At 54.0% G+C, this 23,222-nt stretch overlaps 1 protein-coding gene across 3 annotated transcripts in view; it reads right to left on the bottom strand.

Annotated features, from left to right (window-relative positions):
- Nucleotides 1-10,397: 10,397 nt before the first annotated feature.
- Nucleotides 10,398-23,222, bottom strand: part of DNMT3A (DNA methyltransferase 3 alpha) — a 99,265-nt gene continuing 86,440 nt past the window's right edge. For all 3 annotated transcript variants that reach the window (XM_030311511.1, XM_030311512.1, XM_030311514.1), the window contains 16 exons: nt 22,811-22,969; nt 22,334-22,441; nt 21,928-22,084; nt 21,447-21,596; nt 21,295-21,339; nt 20,471-20,550; nt 19,845-19,957; nt 19,523-19,706; nt 19,222-19,306; nt 16,853-16,998; nt 16,000-16,090; nt 15,662-15,810; nt 14,552-14,637; nt 12,675-12,744; nt 11,717-11,835; nt 10,398-10,659 (listed from right to left, as the gene is read on the bottom strand). In XM_030311511.1, coding sequence (XP_030167371.1) covers nt 10,518-10,659; nt 11,717-11,835; nt 12,675-12,744; nt 14,552-14,637; nt 15,662-15,810; nt 16,000-16,090; nt 16,853-16,998; nt 19,222-19,306; nt 19,523-19,706; nt 19,845-19,957; nt 20,471-20,550; nt 21,295-21,339; nt 21,447-21,596; nt 21,928-22,084; nt 22,334-22,441; nt 22,811-22,969 — 1,884 coding nt within the window. In that variant the 3' untranslated portion in view covers nt 10,398-10,517. The remainder of the gene's footprint in view (nt 10,660-11,716; nt 11,836-12,674; nt 12,745-14,551; nt 14,638-15,661; nt 15,811-15,999; nt 16,091-16,852; nt 16,999-19,221; nt 19,307-19,522; nt 19,707-19,844; nt 19,958-20,470; nt 20,551-21,294; nt 21,340-21,446; nt 21,597-21,927; nt 22,085-22,333; nt 22,442-22,810; nt 22,970-23,222) is intronic.

Raw genomic sequence — 23,222 nt, 5'->3', positions numbered from 1 at the left:
CTGGGAAAGAGCTTGGAGGCCCAGGCGGAGCGCGCGAGGAGGGCGGGGCTTTGCAGGCCAGGGCGAGAGGGGTTTATGCTCCCTGCAGGTGCACACAACGGATGGACTTTTTTTTTTTTTTTTAAGAGTTTGATTTCAATAAGATCATTTTGCGTGTTGAACGGGCCGAAACCGAAAGGGACGGGAACAGAACAAAGAGATCTATTGTCACGGGATGGGGACAGAGACCGGTTAGGGGCCAGATGATGAAGACTTGGGGAAAGCTGCAAAAGTAAGACAGTGAAAGTGGCCCAATGAGGGTGTATATGTGGAGAGGGGTCTGTCAGTGTGAGCTGGTGACCGAGAAGTGGGCTGTGACAGAAAGAGGGGAATGGTGGATGAGCCCCAGGGTTTTGACACCAATTAAGCACCAGTTACAAAGATGTAGTGAAGTGTGAGAGCCGGGAGGAGACCAAGAGTTCTGTTTTTGGCAGGTCACATTTGAGGGGCCTGTTTTACACCTAAGCAGAGAGGCCAAACAGGCAGCTGGATAGGAGAACCTGGGCTTCAGGGAAGTCGGGGTGAAAGCAGACACGGGGTCTCTGGAGCCCTCCAGCATTTAGAGAACAGGAAGGAGTCAAAGAAGTCAGGGGGTGGGGGTAGGAAGACACGGGGTGTGATGTCAGGAGCCCAGGGAACAAGGTGGTTCAGGGAGGAGGAGTCACCCGGGCCCCAGCTCCTGAGAGGTGACAGGGTGATGGGGTGAGGGCCCCGCGGGGATGGATGGAGGAGAATGGGAGGAAGAAAGCCGAGTCGTTAGATCCCAGGAGTGCTTGCGAGTTTTGCTGTAAAGAGGAGCAGAGAAATAGGGCATCTGGAGGGAGGTCAAGGTCAAGTGTGCACGTGTGTTTAAGATCGATGGGTGCCATTTAGGAAATGCTCGGGGAGAAACAGAGACCAATGGTGCCAGACAGAGAGAGCCATGGCCAGACAGAGAGAGCCAAGCAGGAGGACAGAGTGGGATTCAGAGCAGACAAGGGCAGTCCCTGTGGAGGGAGATCCCCGAGACAGGCAGGAGGGGAGGGGCGGGAAGGGACAGGGAGATTGCGGAAGTCCGGAAGTCCTCACGCTGGGCCAGGCAGAACCCAGACCTCGGGTGATCTACAGTGCTCATGTCACTGTCACACGGGCCAAGTCAGGGCCAGGCAAGGGATGGTCATGCAGTGAGAGGTGGGGCCTTGCGCTTCCATCAGAGCGAAAGCTCCTGAGGGGCTTTGGGCTCCCTCCCTCAGCCACCGCACACCCACTTTGGCCAAAGCCCTGGGCTCAGCGAGGGCGGGGGTGGCGGAGGCGAGTGTGTCTCCCCAGGCCCCACAGCTACGGCCACACCTGGGTGGGGGGAGGGGGAGCCAAAAGCCACATGCTTGACGGACAAGAAGACGGAACCCGGGCCTCCAAGCAAGAAGACTGAGCTCAAGACCGGTAGCTAACCTGCCCGAGGTCACACAGGATTCAGATCCGAGGGTCCTACATGCTGTCCTCTTTCTTCTGATACAGTTCAGGGCACCTGGGACTTCAGCGTTGAAAATGAGGGGTCAGCTGGGTTGCTTTCTGAGATTTGAATCCAGCTCTGAAAACTGTTGTTCTAGCCGCCCACCCATCAGAGGACTCTGCCCAGGCACTTCCCTCCCAGCCCAGCAGCCTCCCCCAGAGGCTCCCAGCTGAGGCCAGCGGGCCTCATTCTGTTACAGGGTACTAGAACCAGAGAGAAAGGGAGCTTTGGGGGGTGATGCCAGAAGCCCATTGCGGGGGAGCCCCGTCCCCCTCGGATGGGACTTCCTTGTGCCCCCATCTTCGACACACACTTTCTGCCCCTCGCTGAAGCCCCTCGCCTAACACCCCCCCACACCGGACACCCACTGCCTGTGCCCACCACCTCTGGCCTTGCTGTGGATGGCAGCCTCCCCACCAGCCAGCTCTGAGACAGCCTCTCGTCTCCCTCTCTCCTCTCTGCATTCACCAGGTCAACCTTGCTGAACCCAAGGAAGTTGCTCCTGAACCAGCAAGCCTGGGAGCGTGGCACATCTCCTCCCCAGCCCGGGCAGACCCACCTGGGCATTCGGTCCCTTCACAACGACCTGACTCCTGCCCAGCCCTGGCCCTTCCCTCTCTGTCCCTCGCCGCCACCATCGGATGGTACCTGGTTTAAAGGCAGGAACTTCGCAAGACGGTTTTTACTAATGAAATGGCCCGGGTAGCTCCCTCCCGTAAGCTCTGGCCAGACCGCCCACCTCCAGCTCAGGTGGCACTGGGAGGTCCCAGCGTGGCTTTCAGAGCTAGAGGGTACCCATGACACCCTCCCATTTCTCCTCAGCCTTGGAACCAGCATCTCAAAGATTCAGTGTGAATTCCATCCTCCCGAGGCTGCCTCCAGGTGGGTACTCCCAGGTGAATTCTTTTTCCAAACTGAGTGACCAATGTTGTTTCCACCTCTTGCTTCTGGCTACAGATTTCCAGCTTCTCAGGAGGAAAAAAAAAAAACGCTTTGAGCCTTCACTTCCTCACCGGGATTAACACGTTTCTGAGATGGTCAAACTAAGGACTGTGTTTGTTTTTCTGAACTGAGAGCCTCAGAACTGAAGATCCACTATCTGTCTGCTGACCACTGAGAGGCAATCAGGCCAATGTGTCAGGAGCCAACCAAAATCTTCATCGTTCGGCCCCAAGACGTCTGATTTCTGGGAATCTAGCTTATGGAGAAAAAATACAAAATATAGGGGGGAAAAAAACCAACACATCAAGATATTTATTGCAGCTCTATTTATAGCTAAAATAAAATGCATATATATAGAAACAGACATCCAACAAGAAAATGCCATGCAGCCATTTAGAAAAAAAGCATTCTACACCAACACTGAAAAATAGAGAAAAAAAAGTAGGATAAAAGTTAAGTGTACATTTACAATTTTGTAAAGAAAAGTGCCCATGAAAAAAAGCTTATTGCCTCCCTTTTCTCAAATGTTCCCTTTAGAATGTCTTTCAAAGCAGCCAACAAAATGGTGCAGCCCTAAACCTCTCCCTAGGTCTAATGTAGGAAAGAAACCTTGAATAATCCTCCCTTAGGAAGCCACTGGCCGAACTTGCTTGGCACTTAGGAGATAGAAACACGCCACACAGAATGCCAGGGTCTTAGAGCTGAGATCCGTAAGGGGAACATCCTAATTCTCGGATGTGCTTAGATTCTGGTTTTTTCAGATGGCGGGAGACCGGAACTAGTGACTTTTAGGGGAAGAGTGGCAAGGATGAAGGGGACATTGCATATGAATGGGCTCTTCAAGCCACCAGCAAGACAGTTCTGAGGAGGGGCAGTGAGAGGGACCCAGACTCGGGGTTTCAAGGAAGGCCGGTGGTATCCCCAAATGGCTGCCCGGCACCTCTTAACTGCACTGCTGGCCAGGGGCAAACAAAGGATCTTAAGCGGAGCTGAAAGGGGCTGACTTCCTGCCGACTGTCGCCACTTCTGCTGCCTTGTGGAACTACCCCAACAATCCCAGCCCCTCAGGCTTACCATGTCAGTGTTTGCAAACACCTCTCCTCCTTCCTAGGCCAAATGCCTCAGTGTGTCCCGGGGTCCCTTGTGCAGTCCAGATTGTCTACCTCTCAGCTGCCTTCCTCTCAACACCTTTGTGTGTTGGAGAAACCCCCTGGAGAGGGCAACAGAGCCCATAAGCAAAAGGCCCTCCGCTCGGCTGACCCGGGCGCTGGCACGAGGCCCTCCTCTCATGGCTCCAGCCTGGAAACTTCTACCCCTCAGCCCAGGACAGAACGTGCTCTTCCAGAGACACCCCCCCCCCCACCGCCCCCATCTCACTACGTAGCTTGTCTGAGCTTCAAGCTGACCAAACCGTCCTTTTTTTCACCCAGTTTACAGCCCCTACTTAATGCTCACACAGGTGATATTTTAAAGGGAGAAACTGCATTGTCTGGACCCAAAGCTAGTCCCCTCCCCACTTGGGTACTTGACCCCTCTGGGAAGGCTGTGAACAGTCATGTCAGGGGGAAGGAGACGCAAGACAAAAGGACATTATTACGGTGCTTTTTCCGTTTTTCTTTTTGCACAAAAACAGTCCATTTATTCAAGTGTTCTCCAGCACAAGTACATTAGAAAGGAGCTTTATTATAGTCTTCTGGGCACAAAAAAAATGTGATGAAGGCGGAACTGACAGACTTTCTACATCTGCTGTACGCATTGACCTCTTTAATTATTTCATAAACAGCTATGTCACGAGCATCACTTACACAGAGATACAACGGAACACCAGGGGGACGGGGATGGGGACCCGCTCGGGGGACCCTCTCCCGCGCCCCTCCTCGGATGTTCCAGAACCAGACTGTGAAATGTACATTATTATTGTCAATAAATAGAGAAGCAACCCTAAAAAAAAAATACAGTGGTGAAAGGGTGCTGGAACCAGGAAAACAAACAAACAAACAAAACCAAAGGAAAAAAAAAAAAAAAGAAAAAAAAGGAGAAAAGAGGAAGTGAAGAGAAAAGGGGCAGGGGAGGGGGGGGCTGGGGAGGAAGTCCTGCATTTAGCTGCGTGGAATGTGGAATAAAAGTGCTCTGCCGCCGGGGTCAAAGCGAAATCGTCTGTAACAGTAAAAGGTATCACCCAATCAGCTACGGAGTTTATTCTTCAGTATGAATACATGATTTCCCACAAATAAGTAAGCACCCGCTACTTCAATGCCTCAGCTAAAACACATGAAACCGCCCATTTAGTTTTCAAGTACAAAGTTAAAATGCCTTTTTAATAATAATATATCAGAGTAAAATAATAGTCTCTTTTAAACTCCACTACAAGAAAACAAAACAAACAGTCATTGTCCAGACAGCAGACTTAATTTAACAATATATATTTTTAATAAAATGTTTTAGCACCTTGTTGAGTCACCTCCTCCCTCTGCGTATTCTAAGAAATTTCGGCATTTTGGTTGGTTGGTGAATTCTAGAGCTGTGCAGCCGAATCGGTCTGGGAAGTGAAATGGGACTACGGGGCGAGGCTTTCGATCCCTGCTCAGCTCCTCAGGCGCCGGGCTGGAGGCCGGCCAGACTGGGGTCGGGGAAAGCCGCTCTCCCACGGCCCTCGGGCAGAGCAGAACGGGGGAGTTTTCCAGTTACCAGAGTTCCAGGAGTCCGTGGGCCTCCGTTCGGGCAGAGTCACGACGAGCAAAGGGCCCTTCCGTCCTTGTCCTCACTCCTGGTTTCTCCCACCCCCAAAACTCGACTGCCCAGGGTCTGTGGTGAGCCAGAGGTCACCAAGCAAAGGCCCGTCTCAGCCAGGTCTCTGAGGACACCCAGGGACAAGAGGGGCTGCCCTTGCCTCCCAAAGACCCCCAGGCTTCCTTTACCAAAACGTAAAGATTCGAGAGCTTCTGTGAGAACCGTGCAGTCTATCTTTTCCATTAATCTCTCTTTCCTCCCAGGTCCTGCACACATTTGGAGTTAACCCCTGCCTCGGCAGGGAAAGGCCGGCAGGGCCATGCTAGCTCCAGGCCAGTCCTCGGCAACCCCCCCCCCCCCTCCCCTCGCCCCCACCCCCAAGCCTGTGCTGGAGGAAAGCCTTTCCTGCCAAGGACAACTCCAGTGTCACCTCTAATCGCAAGCACTGGGAGCGAGCGGAGAGACAAATTCAGATTCCTCACCTCCTGGGATCAAAATGGGGCCTGGCTAGCAATGCTGTTCTCGCCAGAATCTTGGGTCTGCTGTTTCTCTGACCAAAGGAAACTGCCAGCTCTCTCAGATCACAGTGCCAGGCAGGTCCCACAGCCCTAACCCCACAGAGGGGGATCCTGCAAGTTTCCTAAAAATGACTCCTCAAAGACCCCAGTGCCACAGCAACTCTGGCCAAGCAGAACAGCGACAGGAATTCGAAACCTCCTCCAAGATCTGCTTTACCTACACTTAGATCACCAAACACGGGAAGACTACTGATTGCGGTTTTCCTGGAGAACATTTCCCAGACGGCTCCACTGAAACCTTCCTTCCCTTGCTCCTGCTACAGACCTTCCTGAGCCGGACGTGGCGGGTATTCCCATGTAGGCTCTCCCAGAGCTGCCAGCAAAGAGGGACGGAGGGGGAGCCGGGCCTCATTAGCCCAGTTCAAGGTCCAGCAGCCTTCCCTGCTGTCCCAATCCGCACCCTAGCGACTCACCAAGACTCCCAGGGGCATCTCCACCAGCCAACCACTCCCAGGCCTGTCTCAAAAGCTAAGAGGTCCTGGATGCTCTTTGGGGAAGTTTGCTTTCTAGAAGAATGTTCAGTAGCAGGAAAGTTCTGGGGTCTAGAGAGAAAAACAGATAGTAATGCACTCATGTCGTCATGTACTGACCACGAGACCCCTCTCCCCCCTGGTCCTCACCTGCTGCTTCCTCAGCCTACTGTTCTCTAGTCAGCCCACAGGGAAGGGGCTTAGCAGCAGCCAGCTTGAGGCCCACAGGGCTCAGCAGCCGCCTGCTGGGAGACTCACCTCCTCCTGAGACAGGCGACCAAGGGCTCTGTGACCCTGGCACAGGCCCCCGACTACCTCCCCCGGACAAAAGCCACCAATCTCTTTGGCACCACCTTCTACTTGGCACCTGCAACAAACGGGGAGGCATCCTCCTCAGTCCCTAGAAGCCCTGGTTTCCAGGGGTACATTTCGTTACAAAGAAGATCCCACTGGGGACATATTCCAGAATTTTCCCTAGGCCCTCCTGGTTTCTCCGCTCCGTGCCTCTACCCTCGGCTTCGCCCACAGCAAGCGTAACGATCCCCACCTTAATCCTCGCACGACCCCGCCTCAGCCAAAGCACAGCCCTCCTTTAGAAAGCGACCAGATACATGTCCCCAGAAGCGCCCCTGCTGGGGCTGGAAGTAGACTGAGAGCATCTGGCATGGCCAAGTTGGCACATCCCCAAGGTCCCCTACACCCTCTCAAATTCTACTGTGGGACCAAGCCCACGGCTTGGGCTGGAAGAAAAGCTGGTGATTGTGAACTGTCATCTGGCCCGTTCCGGGGCCTAGTCAGGTTGCTAGACCAGGAGGAACAAGTGCTCTTAGGTTATCACCCACAAAAGCCAGGCCTCCTCCGAGCAAGCTGGCTGGCCCACACTAAGCCCTCAGGCTTTGCCACATCCATGGCTGCCAAGTTTCTATCCCCACACCGACCCCCTGGGTGGAGCTTGGGCCATCAGGAAAGGCAAACCCCTTCGCGTAAGCAGTGGACGAAAAGCCTAGGAGGGCCGAGAGAGCCGGTAAGTCTGTTTGCAGAAGAAAGGCCCGGAAGAGACGGTCCTGACGCTGGGGACTGCGAAGACCTTAGTGTTGGCCAGTGGGGGAGGGAGCACCTTGGACTGCCTGAGGCAGCCCTCCTCCCCACAGCCCTCCTGGAGTGGTGCTGGTGAACTCCAGGCCAGGAGGATGGAGCCCGGCTGGAGGAAGGGACGGGCAAGCACCACGATTTAGTACAGGGATTCCAACGAGGGAGGGGCGGACGGATCCCCCCTCCTAGCTGCTCCAGCCCCAGGGGGGCCCACCATCGCCACCTGCCACCGTGTCACAGAGCCGGCAGGAAGCAACTGGCTGTGATTTTAAAAACCAATCTGACAAGGAAATAGTAGCTTGAGGCCCAGGACCAAGCACCTCTAAAAGGAACAGGAGACCACGGCCACCAGCTGTGCGCAGACTCCTGAGCAACGAGCAAGGGATTCAAAGCCTTGGTTTAGTTTTGTCACCAATTATTAATTTGCTTTATTCAAATAATGAGTTTCACTGTCCCATTTTTTTTTTTTTTTTTTCCAATGGAAGCCCCCTTGGCCGAGACAGACCTGGATGTCAATTTTATTTTGGTTGGGGGAGAATAGGTAGGGGGAGTCGAGGGCTGACTTTACTGGTGCCTAGAGTTGCAGGTCAGTATCACAGGTTGCTAACAGAAGAATCTTTTGACATCACCAGGGGCAAAAGAGATAGAACGCTACCTGCTAGAGGAGAGCACCTGCGAAAATAAAACCTCCTCCTTTTCCTGCCTTCAGCACCTAGCAACTTCTGGGATTGACAGTCTACCTGCAATCAGGGCAACAGAGGTAAAGAGCTGCAGGGCCGACGCCACGAAGTCCTGAATCCTGGGGAGAAGGGCGCTGGGAGCCCCCTGGCTGTGTGTGTGTGTGTGTGTGTGTGTGTGTGTGTGTGTGTGCACGCATGCGCGCATGCACGCGTCCATTCTGCATTGGTAGAATTCTGTTCCTGTGTATGCGTGTGGGATTGATTGATTGGCGTGGGGCTTGTCTGCAGTGGGACCCGAGGCTCAGCATCCTGAGCCCCCCTGCCCCGCTCCCCACTACATAATATTTCTTATACGTGACCCTATCTATGTATTTATATAGCGCCTATCACCGTAGGCCCTATCTTTCTAGGGATGCGAACTCGGGACCATGTGCTTGACAGCACACCTCCCAGCCCTGCCAGTCCCAGGAGGTGCCATCCCCCCTCCCATTATAAAATATATATCTCTATATGCCACATATCTACACCCCATCTATCCAGGCAAGCATCTGCCCATTGGGCCCTCACCCTGGAGCCACCAATGCTGTCCCTGCCTACCGCCAACGCCAGGCTGCCCGCCTCGGTAGGAGGTGTCAGTGCACTCGGGGGCTCCAGGTGCTGCTGGCTCCAACGAAGAGCACAGCTATCATCAGACCAAGTACTAGAAAAGAAATACACACCACTCCAATCATACACACGAGGAGAGAGATGGCCCGGTCCTCCCTCCAGCCCTGACACCCGGGACTCGAGAGGAGGGGAGTAGAAGAGAAGAGGGACGCGCCCGGAAGGCCGGCCTCGGGGACTCCTCTGGCCGCCTGGCTGTCGCTGCGCCCGGTGGCCCACCTGGCCCGAGGGGTGGGGAGCCAGGGCACCAGGGCCACCACTAACTTAGAAGCACCCTGCTCCCCGCACCTTGGTTTGAAACCGAAAGGGAGGGGGGTTGGGTTTTTGTTTTCTTAAAGAAAATCTGAAAACAAACATAATTATAACCAGAACCATAATAATAATTATAACAAAAGGTGTCATCAGCCTCCCAGTATAAAACTGCAGCCTTTGGAGATGACCAAAAACATCACATTCCAGGGGCCAGAAGCCGCCTTGTGCACAGAGGGTGGATGGTGAGGGCCTCATAAAAGAACACACAAAAGGCGACTTAGACAGGAAAGCACCAGTACGTTTTGTATGTTTTTTTATTTGCTCCAGGTGGGGTTTTGACTGTCACTTTCCCACACTCTGGATTATTTCTGATCCCACCACAAGGAGCCCTCGAATCGGCTAATGTGAGAAATTGGGAATGAAGACCCCTTAACCTGCCATCTTGCCGAGGGAGTCTCCTTTTTGAAAAAAAATCAAAAGGTTATTGCGTGAGCCTGGATGAATCCCACTCTTAGCTTTCCACGGTCCGACCACCTCCTCTCACCCCCTTTTTGGCAGGGAGGAGCGGGAGAACGCGGTTCCCAAATTCTCCTCCTTCACCTTGTGAAAATACCAAGGGGAAAGCCCGCCATGGTTAACGATTCACCTTCAAGCTGCCTCCCTCCTCCATCCTCGGTTAAAACCCTTTGCACATAAGGCAATGTGGAAGCTGATGTTTTTACTCATCTCGCTGTTTTAAAGCACCATTATGAAGTCAGGTTGTACAGTAGTTAACAGTACCTTTTATATATATATCTCATATCTATCATATATATATAAACTGTAAACAAGAGGTAACAGCGGCTTCTAGAAACTGATTTTCTTCAAGGTTTCCTGTGTGGTAGGCACCTGAAATACTGTATAAAAGGGTCTTGTGTGTTCTGTCTCCCTGCTGCTAGTTGGGTTCTGTTTTGCATGACCAGGAATGGTGCTGGCAAGACAGCTCAGTGGCTGGGAGGGAATTCTGCCGCTGAGTGTCACTGTTTTCTGTCCCCTGCTTGTGCTCCTATCTGATCAGGCTAGAGACAACAACAAAAAAAGATATATAGTAAAAAAAAAAAAAAAAAAAAAAAAAAATCCAATATATAGATTTCTATAGAATTTCCTTTCTTCCTTCTCTCCCATCCTTCCTCTGCAAGGTATCGTTACTATGTCTTGTTACTGATTTTTGCTGCAATAAACCTTCTTGTTTCAGTCACAGCAAGAAACAAAAACCCAAACAAACAGAAAACCCCTCTGAAAAGAGTAGAAAACAAAAGGTTTGACCAAAAAAAAAAAAGGGGGGGGGAGGGGAGCTTGGTTTTGTTTTTAAATAGGACTGAAGATTAACATTGAAAAATCAGGAGATGATGTCCAACCCTTTTTGCAAAAGGCAAAGCCCTCCGGTATTTCCGCCTCTGTGGTTTTTGTTTTAAATTCCTTTTTCTCTTCTGGGTGCTGATACTTCTCTCCATCCTCATGTTGTTGGTGTTTTGTTGTGTTTTGTTTTTTGTTTGTTTGTTTAACTTTGTGTCACTACCTCGGTTTGCCCTCATGTCCCTTACACACAAGCAAAATATTCCTTCAGCGGAGCGAAGAGGTGGCGGATGACGGGCACACTCCATGACCGGCCCAGCAGTCTCTGCCTCGCCAAGCGGCTCATGTTGGAGACGTCGGTATAGTGGACAGGGAAGCCAAACACCCTAGAGACACAAGGCAGAAAGGGCAGGGGTCAATGTGGGCGTGGGCGAGTCTGCCAAATCTTCTGCCCTTCTTCACCAAGCACGACTCAGGCACCCAGCCACTTTCTGCGGACCTGAAGGAAAGTAAGATAATCGCTGTCCGAGAGGCGCCTCCCAGTACAAACAAAGTTAGCATTTGTGAAAAACACCTCCGCCTGAGAAGATGGAGACACAGGCACGGCGGGTATGGAAGTCTATATACTTAAATGCACATCCCTAGGGCACGCCTGGGCGGCTCAGTCAGTTAAGCATCCGATTTCGGCTCAGGTCGCGATCTCACAGCCTGTGAGTTCGAGCCCTGCGTCGGGCTCTGTGCTGACAGCTCAGAGCCTGGATCCTGCTTCGGATTCTGTGTCTCCCTCTATCTCTGCCCTTCCCCCATGCACGCGTGCTCTCTCTCTCTCTCTCTCTCTCTCAAAAATAATAAAAAATAAACATTTAGATAGATAAATACACCCCCGCCCCCTCCACCTCTGGTATCTTCTCCACAAGAGCAGACTCAACAAAGGAGTTGGACTCTTGCCTGAGTTCAGAAGCTTCAAGTTTCTGTTTGTTCTGTTCATTTGCGTAAATGGTCTCTTTGGCTAAGCTGCAGTTACACTGACACTGAAGAGGTAATCTAGCCCCAGAGTCTGGTTTGCACCAAATCAGAGTGCTGAGGCCGCGAGGCCTACCTTGGTCCCGCGCTGCCCCGGTGTGCAAAGTACCTACAACGAGCAGCACAAGTGGAGGAAGATCCTGTGGTGTAGCAGCTCGAGCAAGGACCTCTGGGAGCGAGCCAAGGCACCACGAACCGATTCCTAGACCCCTCTTACCCTGTGTGACCAACCTCACGATGCACAGGAGTCCTCCCCAGGAACCTGCCCTGTCAGGAAACACTTGGGAGGACCCACCGCTCACAGGGCACCTGTGGAAGGTACGAGCCTGGCCGGAGGAGGCAGCGATCCCTCCTCCCTCACAGACAGCCACCGCTTCACCCCACGCACCCCACGACACCAGCACTCGGCCTCGGTACTACCTTTCCATTTCAGTGCACCATAAGATGTCCTCTTTCTCGTTCATGAAGACGGGGAAATGCTGGTCTTTGCCCTGCTTTATGGAGTTTGACCTAGTAGTAATGGTCCTCACTTTGCTGAACTAGAAACAAGGAGAGGAAAAGAATGAGCACTCATCCGCCGGCTGTGCGTCTAACACATGTGCCAGGCCCTTGCCGGGACGGGCAAGTCCGACACTGACAAGTCGGGCCCGGTCCGTTCCGGTGGCTGGGGTGAGGCTCCGGCGTGAGCCTCTGCAGATCCCACCGCCCTGCTCTTCGTCCCACTTTGAGGTCACCCGGCCATCCTTAGTCCAGTCCCGCTGGCCAAGGACTTGAGAAGTAGCAGCTCGAGCCCAGGACTGAACTTCCTAAGTCTTCTGAGAACTGGTTCTTGCACACGTGAAGTAACTTGCAGGCAAAAGGAAGCCAAACGACTCGGGAGCTCGGACACCTCTGCGGTCCCTGCAGAGTGTTGGCGAATGTCGGTGCCTGCGCTCGTGGGCCCTGACGCCTAGTACACTCACTCCAGGAGATTTCTCCAGAGAGAGATGCGGCTTCCACATCACAGGAGAGATGTGCGGTCCCGAAGGCTCGTGCAACAGGCCCTGGCCAAAAAGCTTAAAAGCCCGAGCGGATCCAGGGACTGTGGCAAAGACGTCTTATCGAGTGTCTGCTTCCCACAGGACCAGCAGGCGATGCTCAACGGATGCGCCGGAGACTAGGAAGGACTTCTGATCTCTCTCCTTGCCCTCCAAGCTGTCCCCCGGGCCCGCCCCTCTGGCCGACTGGCTGCATGACCCCGTGTCACCTCCCAAAGTGCATTCTCCACACTAGCTGTGGACACGGCCCCAGAGGCCACTCCGGCTCACCCCGCCCTCTCTGCCCTTCTCCCTGCCCCCCCCCCCCCACCAGCAGACGGCTTTGGTGCCAGGGGGCTAACCTTGGCTATTCTGCCGTGCTCCAGACACTCCTGCAGCTCCAGCTTATCATTCACAGTGGATGCCAACGGCCTAGGAGGCAGAAAGAGAAGGTAACGCCAGAGACCAGGAGAGCATCGGGGACGCGCCTGGCGGCCATGATTCACACGGAGAAGGAAAAGAGGGCTGATGTCACCCACACACGTTGTGACCCCCTTCACACGCCCCCCAAACGCAGGCACACACACTGCAGCCATCCAAGGACAGTGCAGCAAGTATTAATCCTTAAAGGGAAGTTCCACAGTGGTCTCAATCCACGAATAAGCAGGTAACACCTGCCCCAAAGAAGGAAAACCCAATCGCTCTTGTTAGTTATCTTTAAATATACTGAGCTTTCAAAGTATCTGTCAGGCTTTGGGGGTGACCAAAGGTTCTGTATCTTGACTATGGTGACGGTTTCCATGGGTGTGTATGCTGGATGAAATTCATCGAAGTGTGCACCTTAAATGTATAGTTAAAAAGGCCTACGTTCTTGCACAGTCCCCAGAAGACTAAAATTCCGTGACATTCAATGTGTCACTTCTCACAGGGCAGAGCAGATCACTGAACATCACCTTCGGCGCTGACCTTTTCTGACCTTTCAGAATACTTAGTGAAGGTTTCCCATGGCAGTCCACCACCTCAGTGTGGGACCCACAGGGACCCACGGCCTGAGTGGGCGCCTCCAGCCTCTGCCCTGTTCACGCACACACTCACTCTACTTGGTCCCTTGTGGTACCTCTGGTCCTCCTCGAAGGTCAGAGTTCTAGAATTTTAGAGTCGGAAGAAGCAAGTGAGAATAATCCCACAGGACCAAGATCCGTGAGGAGACACTGAGTTCGTGGCTCCATGAAACACCGGATTGCGTAATCCAGTCTGCCCTTCCAGTACACATACGTCTTGGGAGCTTAGGAGGACACTGAAACAGTTTTCAGGCCAGCTATCCTCCTGACCCATCTCCTTCCCATCAACAGGCCCTCACAAAAGACAGCAAGCAGTTTTGCTACATGGGTAGGAGGCTAGGGATGTTCCTACAACTTCACGCTAATGGCTGAGAGGAAGAGGAGAAGACTGAGGCCAGGTTAGACGATGTTTCTGATTTATAGATATAGCAAGGTATATAATCCACTCTTAGAACATTCTGGAAAAGAAAAAAAGAACATCCTGGAAAATATTTCCCTACATAACAGATATCTAGATTGGGTGGATCTCACTCCGCTCTTAAACAGACTCTCAACCAGAATTCCTTTCCCCTCATAGGCCTTTTTAGAATGCATTTATTCCACTGAAGAAATGAAGTTGCCTGCATGAACATCTGGACATTAAAATCTCTACCTATGTAACCTAAACAAAGAACATCCTTCCAACAAAGGACCTGAAGCTAACAAAGTGTGGGGATGACAAGCGAAGCTGGACCCTCTAAGCTGCCCAGTGTTGCTTCGAGGGTCCCTCTCCTGGAGCAGATGTGGCCCAGGTGTGGGCACCACTCCTTCCCATCCCACATCCACCCTCCGTGGCTTCACCTAGAAGACTAAGGTCAAGCGCAGTCTGGATCCATCACCGACGTGGGAGCGCAAACTATGTCACTCAGCAGCATGGGGACTCTCCTTTTGTGTAAAGGGTGCCCTTTCAGAGGTCCTATTTCGGCCATTAGTTTCTGATTTCTCAGGCAAGTATTTTCTATGCCCTGACTCGCCTTCTCCCTCAAGGAGAAGGAAACAGAGAAAAACACGGCCGAGCGGCAAGCTGGTCAGCAGGGGTGGCTGCCCAAGAGGGCCCCTCAGTGACCTCCTCCTCCTTGGCCTGAGCTGCCTGCAGACACCGACCCGCAGCCACCCCAGACCCGGGCTCTCTCACCAACCTGTTCATACCAGGAAGGTTCCCCCAGAAGTAGCGGGCCCTGTGTGCAGCTGACACTTCTTTGGCATCAATCATCACAGGGTTGGACTACAAAACAGGAGAAAGATTAAAGATGAGCAACAGAGGAAAATCAGAGTGCGCCAGGAAATTTTGCTAGTTTTAGAACCTTACAGCCTCAAAGCCACTTACTCCTCTCTCAGGAAGCCACACAGTGGAACAGCCTGAAGCCTCTAGGAAAAGCCAGAATGGAACCCAGCCACATTCCACATGCTCTCATTAGAACATTCTAGACCACTGCAGTCCAACTGAACACCCTGTGATGACGGAAATGTTTTCTGTCTGCCCTGTTCAATGGAGTAGCTGCAGGTGGCTAACGAGTACTTGAAATGAGGTTAGAGCGACTGAGGGATTTTTAATGTCAATTTAAATACCACGCGTGGCTGATGGCTACCCTATTGGACTACATACCTCTAGCTCACCCAGAGGCTCTGAGTAAGAAAGTTCCAATGAGTGTGGATGTGTTCACTGTGTGTCCAGATTATGAGCCAAACAGACGCTTGCGCTTAACGTAAGAACACCGAGCGGGAGCATGGGCTCGAGCTCCCAGACTGCCCACCCCAAGAATGCCTCTGGCCACAGAGATCCTGAGTGCACGGCTCCAGCCGGCTCAGAGCTGAGCTGGGACCCACGGTAAGCCATGTTTTTTCCTTCTCAGATGCCCCAGAGCATCTGTCGTGGTGCCAGGGAGTGAGGGCAAGCCATTCTGGTTGGGGAAAATTGATCTGGCCATCTCAAAGGTTCCCCCAGTGAAGCACCACACAGAACCCCAACTCTAGGAGTCTGGCACCCCACCTGACTTAGGAACAGTCCTTCAAGCCCTGAGGCCCACACCCACACACTACCGCTTAGAGTGAGACCACAGGTTCTTTCCAGGGTCGGCTTCTAGCAATGTTTCCTCCCTAAATGGGAAGCCCTGAGCTTCCCAAACAGGCCCCTTGCAAAGCAGAAGTCACCAGTCCCCAGCTCCACAATGCAGATGAGACAGGGATAAAGCAGCAGTCCAAGGTAGAAGCCATTAGTGAGCTGGCCAAACCAAGGTTGCTGGCTATACCTCGAGAAATCGCGAGATGTCCCTCTTGTCACTAACGCCCATGGCCACCACATTCTCAAAGAGCCAGAAGAAGGGGCGATCATCTCCCTCCTTGGGCCGCGCATCATGCAGGAGGCGGTAGAACTCAAAGAAGAGCCGGCCAGTGCCCTCTGAGAGGTCGGAAGAGAAAGCCATCAGCTGGGGCTGTCTGCATGAGACAGTGGTGTGGCTCGGGCACAGGGAGGGCAAGGGAGGACAGGGTCATTGGGAGTAGCTGTCCCAGGGCAGAAATATCCAAGTAGGAAACCTACGTGCGGAAGCACCAGCTCAGAAGGTGGAGGGGTGAGCACGGCACCTACCGTAGAGTCCTTTACGGGCAGGGTTGACGATGGAGAGATCATTGCAAGGACTGCCCCCAATCACCAGATCGAACGGGCCCCATTCCTGGATCTGGGAGGATAAAGGTAATGTGATGGCCTGATGTCCGGGGACAGAGGCAGAAAGGAAGAAATTATCTGTGAATTTGGCAAAAAAGTACTTTGGCATGGGAGAGAGGAGACCCAGCTGCTTGGTATGCTCACTACATACGTTCGTATCTGATACCACATATATGCCCCCCTCCCCCAAACACACACACACACCGCCCCACGGGCACTGAGGCTCTCTGAGCTCAGTTTCCTAAACAAAGGGATTCAGCCGGATAATCTCTGAGGCCAGCAGGGAAACAGCGTGCCCCTGACAGGAAAAGCAGCCACTTAGAGGGAAGGCAGTCCGGGCTGGGCAGCTGCATCTGAGGGTACTTTGTGCTCTGCACATTTTGGACAGGGTATCTGGGCCATCTGAACACCCTCCAAATGCCCTTGGGGATCCCCGAGGGCCTGCACTTTCAGGGGTAGAGCTAGATAACTGGAAAGACAAAGGGTCACTTGGGCAAGACGCAGAGTCCCCCAGAAAAGGAGGCTGGTAAAGCTGTTGCCAAAAGTATTAGAAAAACGGGAACCAAGGCGCTCTAGTAAAAAGGCCCTGAAGCTAGCTGGGGGCTGCCCATCTTCCTCTGCAGACAGGAGGAAAACGGAAGAGGAGAAGAGGCTGGGGAAAAGGACAAAGGAAAAGAGCAAATGAACAGAATGCAAGGGGGCGCTGCCGCCCCCCCCAGGAGCAAAGCGCAAGGGACGCAGAGAAGGCGGGACGGGTCCCACTGCGCTGACATACATGCTTCTGTGTGACGCTGCGGACGTCCCCGACGTACATGATCTTCCCCTGGTGCCGCACCATGCCCACTGTGATGGAGTCCTCACACACCTCGGAAGCGATGTAGCGGTCCACCTGAATGCCCAAGTCCTTCAGCACCAGAAGCCCTGTGCCAGCCAGCAAAAGGCACGGTCACTGGGTCTCCTTCCCAGCACCCTGGCTTCGCAGGGGGCTCTCTGGCTGGCTAGACACATGGGTCAGCAACAGGCCTGAACCCTACCCTGCCCGGTAAGCTGCAGGATCCTTCTGGACCTCTGTCATGCCTGCTTTGGCATGAGCAAAAAGGCAGTCAAGAGCAGACAACAGATGGTTTTCAGGACCAGAGAGAATAGCAGGTGACTTTTGGGGAGGCCTCTTCTTTGCTGTTTCTACATCCTGCATATACTAGCCTTCCTCACCCCTCACCCATGGCCTCCTGCCACAACTCTACCCAGCCTCCAAGACTCAACATAAATGCCACCTGCTCTACAAGGTTTCGCCAACACCCCCCCCTCCCCGCACCCCGCAGCCCCCTGGAAGCACCTCCCTGCCCCTGGAAGCCCCTAGCACTCTGCGTCTCTCCCCAACTCATTATAACGGTGTGTATTTCTAATTCAGCAGTTAGGTTGCAAATGGTCTTCAGGACAGAGAAGGAATCTCATTTGTGTTTCCTCCTGAGCGAGCTACACTCACTTTCTTACCACGATCCCTCCACAAATGCCTGCTAATTGAGGGCAAGGAAACAATTAGAACAGACCCTGAGAGCTTCCGGAGAAACAGCATCATCTCCACTGCTCAACAGGCCTCCCCACCAAGGAGCATTTACAGCCTGTTGGGGTGTGACGTGGTTCCAGAAGGCCTCAAGGTTCTGGCCTGGGAAACCAAGGCCGTAAATTAACTTCTCCACGTTTACATAATATCAACGTGGAGCTGAGAACAGCACATAAGCATCTGGGCCGGGATGCTACCCCACCCTGGCCCTCTGACAGCCCGTCTCCCTCTGGTCACAAGTTCTGAAGAGGGTTGTCTCTTTCTTAAGAACTGAGAAGCAGGGGCACCTGGGTGGCTTCGTCAGTTGGGTGTCTGATTTCGGCTCAGGTCACGATCTCACAGTTTGTGGGTTTGAGCCCCGCGTCGGGCTCTGGGCTGACAGCTCAGAGCCTGGAACCTGTTACAGATTCATGGTCTTCCTCTCTCTCTACCCCTCTCCCACTAGCACTCTGTCTCTCTCTCTCTCTCTCTCTCTCTCAAAAATAAACAAACATTAAAAAAAAAAAAAACAAAACTGAAAAGCCCTCAGGGCACCTGGGTGGTTGAGGTCATGATCTCCTGGTTCCTGGGTTGTAGCCCTGCACTAGCATGGTGGAGCTTGCTTGGGATTCTCTCCCTCTCTGTCTGTCCCTCCCCCTCACATGTGCTCTCCCTTTCTCAAAAGAAATAAATGTTAAAAAAATTAAACCTTTAAAAAAAAACAAAAACAAAAATGGGAGAAGCCCTCGGCCTAGGAGCTTGGCAGATGGACAGAGGTCAGTAGCACCTCTCAGGAGGGCACTCTGGCAAGGTCAAGAACCGCATGAAAAAAACTTCCCATACGGTGACCCGGCATTCCCTACAAGAGAACAGTCTATGTGTGTATGTGTGTATAAAGATATTGTCAAGGACTACTCGTAACAGAGAGAAAACAGTAAACAACCCAACAGAGATCAGTTAAATAAATGATGGTACTTTTACCCAATGGAATCCTATGAAGCATTTTCCAGTAAGGGAGGTCCATGTTAACATGAAAAAGCACTCATAGTATCAAATGAAAAGGCAAGTTACAACACAGTGTGCATTTTACTATCCTTTCGTTTTATTTATCTATCTATGCATGATTATAAAAACACACATTCATATACCCGCAGAAAAAAAAAATAAAAGGACAGACACCAAAACACTAATTATGGAATTATGGGTGATTTAAATATTCTTTAGACTCTCTTGTTGATAGTTTTTTTGTTGTTTTTTTTTTACTGTAAGTTACAGTCATCACACAACAGAACTGCCTGTGTTTTTGTTTTGGTCGCCGAGTCTGTCCTTTGAGGCTTTGTGAAAATCTTCAATGATCTCTGGCTAACGACCACCCTGTCCTCTGCTGCAGTGCCTCCCCCATTGAGAAACATCCTGGTTTACCACTGATTTTGCTTCTCATTGAGCACAGAAGTTTCCTCTCTGAGGTAATATTTTAACAGCTGTCACGTTAACTATCACTCTGTTTTGCCGGAGTTACACACACATGGTCCCTCAGGCACAGCCTCCTCGTCCCGGGACCAGGACGGTGGCACATCTTGGGGTCCGTGCCACACACTCACCTGTAGCAATTCCGTCGAATAGAGACAGCACCCGGATGGGCTTCCTCTTCTCGGCTGGGACAGGTGGGTAAACCTTCGGAGGGTCCTAGGCATGAGCACAACAGGCCAGGTGAATGGCCAGGATTCTGCGGGCCTGCACCCGGGGCTGGCCTCCCCCCAGCCAACTAGGGCTGCCCTGGCTTTCCAAACCCGCACCCCTGCCCAGGCCCCTCGACCACCCAAGCACTCTGGCTCTAGCCGAGCCTGCCCTCTGGTCCGGCAGGGAGGGGGTGGAAAGAGGCGCCCCAGGCCCGGCACTCACAAACTCCTGGTCGTGGTTATTGGCAAAGAACATCTGCAGCCGCGAGGGCCAGTCGTCCCGCCGCCGCAGCAGCCCGTAGGTGCCCTTGTGCCCGCACATGTAGCAGTTCCAGGGGTCCTCCTTGATGGCCGCCTGGGCGGCCCCTGGCCCCACCAACAGATCCACACACTCCACACAAAAGCACCTGGAAGGAAGCCCAGTGGAGCAGGGCTGGAGCGCGGCCGGGGCTGGGGCCGGGGCCGGGGCCGAGGCCGGGCAGGGGGGCCGCTTGGCCCCGGACGGAGCTCGGCTGGGGGGCTGCGGGCCAGGCAGGGACCCTCACCTGCAACAGTTGTTGTTCCCACACATGAGCACCTCGCGTCCCCCACAACAGATGGTGCAGTAGGACTGATAGCCGTCGTCATCGTACTGGTAGGCGCACTCCAGAAAGCAGTTCTAGACAGCAGAGCGGAGGGTCAGAGACCACCAGGCAGCACCCAGGACAGCCGCGGCGAAGGTGGGCTTTGAACCCAGGTCTGAGCAGGGGACAGCAGGTCTCCCGACCCACGGCAGTGCGTGGAATCAAGAGGCACGAGAGCAATGCCAGGGAGGGGACCGCATCCCCTTGTCCCTTGCTGCGGTGCTGGACTTTTCTCCTGGGCCCGCAAGGACATCCATCCATCAGCCCGTTCTCCCTCACCCCACACTAGGGACTGTGACATTGTGAGCCCACATCCGGGGAGCAGAATGGGCTTTAGAGGGGGAAGAATCTTTCCGGGGAGGACAAATAAGGGCAAGTAAACGCTCTGAAGGCCCAGGGTCTGTTATCAGGACTCTGCGTCCACAGTGAGCTGTGGGGTCAACGTTGCTGCCACCCCAGGCGACTATAAGCCCAAAGAGTTGAGATGGCACAGAGAGCCAGGGCCCCAGAGTCACTCTCAACCACGTCTCTGCTGGGTGTGCTCCTACCTTACAGTTTTGGCACATTCCTCCAACGAAGAGAGGGTGTTCCAGGGTGACATTGAGGCTCCCACAAGAGATGCAAATGTCTAGAAAGCAGGGACAGCAGAGAAAGAGGAGTGAACGTCACCAAAGGGCCCCTTCCCACCTTGGGCCAAAGCCCACTCCAGAAAAGCTACAAAAAAAGGGCGTGTTAGAGCCGCAGCCCCAAAAGGAGGCAGACAGGAGTCTGGGAGAGCACCCATGGAACAGGAAGACACCAGGGCCCCAATCTTAAAGCTCATTAGCTCTCAGAGCAGCAACGCCTACTGCCCAGGAAAGGTGTAATTCAATGACAGAAACCCGCCCAGGAGAAGAAGGCCCTGACCCTGGGTGACTCTGGGGACAGTCCAGTCCCTGGGCTGTCTTTAAGTCTCGTGCTCCTGCCCCATCTTTCCCAGCCCTGAGGGCCCCACGCTAGACAGACTAGGTCAAGGGAAACAGACAGGAGATGCTCCAATGACCACGGGATGAGAGAAGGTGAGGAAAAGTAAAAGGCCCAAAGGTCACAGGTTTAAGCAAATCCAAGAGGCCACCTCGCTCTGACCCACTGGGGTGTCCCAAACCCTAAGGACCAGCCCATGTCACTGACAGGAAAGCGTGTGAAGCAGGCTGGGGGTGGGACATACAGGAGAGAGGCCTTGACTGGGTACTGACATCCTGTGACGTTCGAACCTTTCTAAATACCTATGCTACTCTGTGCCGGGCACCACACGAGGAGCCAAGCCCTCCTGCCCGTGCCGGGAGCCACAGACTATGGACTTCCCAGGGAGTCAGTGCCCACGAGGACTCACCCTCGATGTTCCGGCACTTCTGCCGCACCTCGTACACCAGCCGCTCTGCGGAGGGGAGGAGAGCCCAGCATCAGAGGGGGCCGCAAGGGCCACGCCCGCGCCTCTGAACGCCAGCCTCGCCACACCACTCTCTCCAGAGCCAGGCCAACTACCTCTTGTGCGTTCGTCAATGATCTCCTTGACCTTGGGCTTCTCAGTTGTGCTCTTTCGGGGCTTTTTGGCTGGTGGGGGTGGTGCATAGGCAGCTGCCTCAGGCTCGACCCACATGTCTGTGTAAACTTCTTTGTAGGGGTTCTTCTCCTCTGGATAAAGGAAAGCAGGTGACGAGACTGTGGTTACCACGGACAAGCAGTGCCAGCTCCCTCCCCTCCTCTGTTCTGCCTACAAAGGGGTGCAGCCTGGTCCCCAACTTGTTCTAGCTCCCAGCCCCCCAGTGCCAGCAAGCCAACGGGAGCATCTTATTCTGCGTCCCAGAGCAGCACCGCCCCTACGCTGACCCCAGGGAAAGGGACACACCCCCCGGGCCTCTCGACAGAGGCACCTGGTGCCTCTAGGCAGAGCCTTCCCAGCCCTGGCATGGAGCTACCTGGCTGGCAGGGGTCCCAGAAGGCTGGGCTGAGCACCTGCATTTACCTTCGGGTGGCTCCAGGCCCTTGGGGCCGGAGGGCTGGAACCCTCCGAGAGCCCATTCGATCATCTGTTTGTTCTGCACCTCCACGGCCTTGGCAGTGTCGCTCTCATCGCTGTCGTGGCACGCTGGGAACAGCTTCCCCGCACGGCTACTGGCCACCTGGAGGGCAACACTTGTTGGGGAGAGCGTCAGGACAGGCTGGAGGACAGCAAAGGTGGCCTGAGGCAAGAGCTGGGAGAAGGGGCAGGGCAGGACCGCAGGAGAACACTGGAGGAGGGGAGCGCAGAGAGGATTCCCAAGGGCCTTACAGGTGGACCCCCTGCCTGGGCCTAACGTCTGCCCTCCAGCTTCTAGACCAGCTAGGGGTCCCTGCTGCCTAAGCCCCCTCTGCCTCGGAGGGGCACTCACCTGCAGGACCTCGTAGATGGCTTTGCGGTACATGGGCTGCTTGTTGTAGGTTGCCTGGTGGAAAGCACTGCAGAACGAGCTCAGGGGCATCAGCTTCTCAACACACACCTGGAGGAACAAGCGACGCCCCCTTGCTCCTCCGGCCACACCCGAGCCCCCACCGCGTGCCCGGCAACAGGCAGGTACTGGGGCGTGAGGACTCGGCCTCTGCCCTTGAGAGGACCAGATGCATCGACAAATGATTACACGATGCCCAAAGGAGGAGTCCAACCCAAGCGTGGGGGAGGACCTGAATGCAAGCAGGAAAGGAGTTCTGGAGAAAGGGTCCTGGGAGGCAAGAGCCTGGCAGGCGCACCAGCTCTCCGAGACCGCTTCTTCCGCCCCAGTTCTGGACCTCGCCCCCAGCCAAAAAGCCTAGATAGCCCCTGGGACCCAGACCCGTCCCTCCCCGAGGCTACCACCAAACCCACAACTTACCACCGAGAACTTGCCGTCTCCGAACCACATGACCCAGCGGGTGCCTTCAGCTGCTCGGCTCCGGCCCGTCATCCACCAAGACACAATGCGGCCTGGCCACCAGGAGAAGCCCCGAAGTTTCCCCCACACCAGCTCCCCAATGCCAAAGCCCCGGCCGTCCTGGAGCCCCAAGGAGCAGAAGTCATTACGTGGTGGTCACGAGGCCCTGCCACCCTGATCCCCCCATGGCAACCCCAGCCCTGGGCATCTGAGGGTCAGGACAGCCAGGAGGGAGCTCCATCTGAACGGACCGAGACAGAGCAAGACTGGGGAGACGAAGAGGCCTGGGGTCAGGTGGAGAGAGGAGAGCAGGACGGGAAGAGCTGGCAGTGGAAGGACCCAGGAAAGAGCTGGACGAGGCAGGTGAAGAAGC

The sequence above is a fragment of the Lynx canadensis genome, chromosome A3, assembly GCF_007474595.2.
Source record: "Lynx canadensis isolate LIC74 chromosome A3, mLynCan4.pri.v2, whole genome shotgun sequence".
Taxonomy (NCBI): domain Eukaryota; kingdom Metazoa; phylum Chordata; class Mammalia; order Carnivora; family Felidae; genus Lynx; species Lynx canadensis.
Note: the sequence above shows the minus strand (reverse complement) of the source record. Positions and strands in the feature narration are given on the sequence as shown.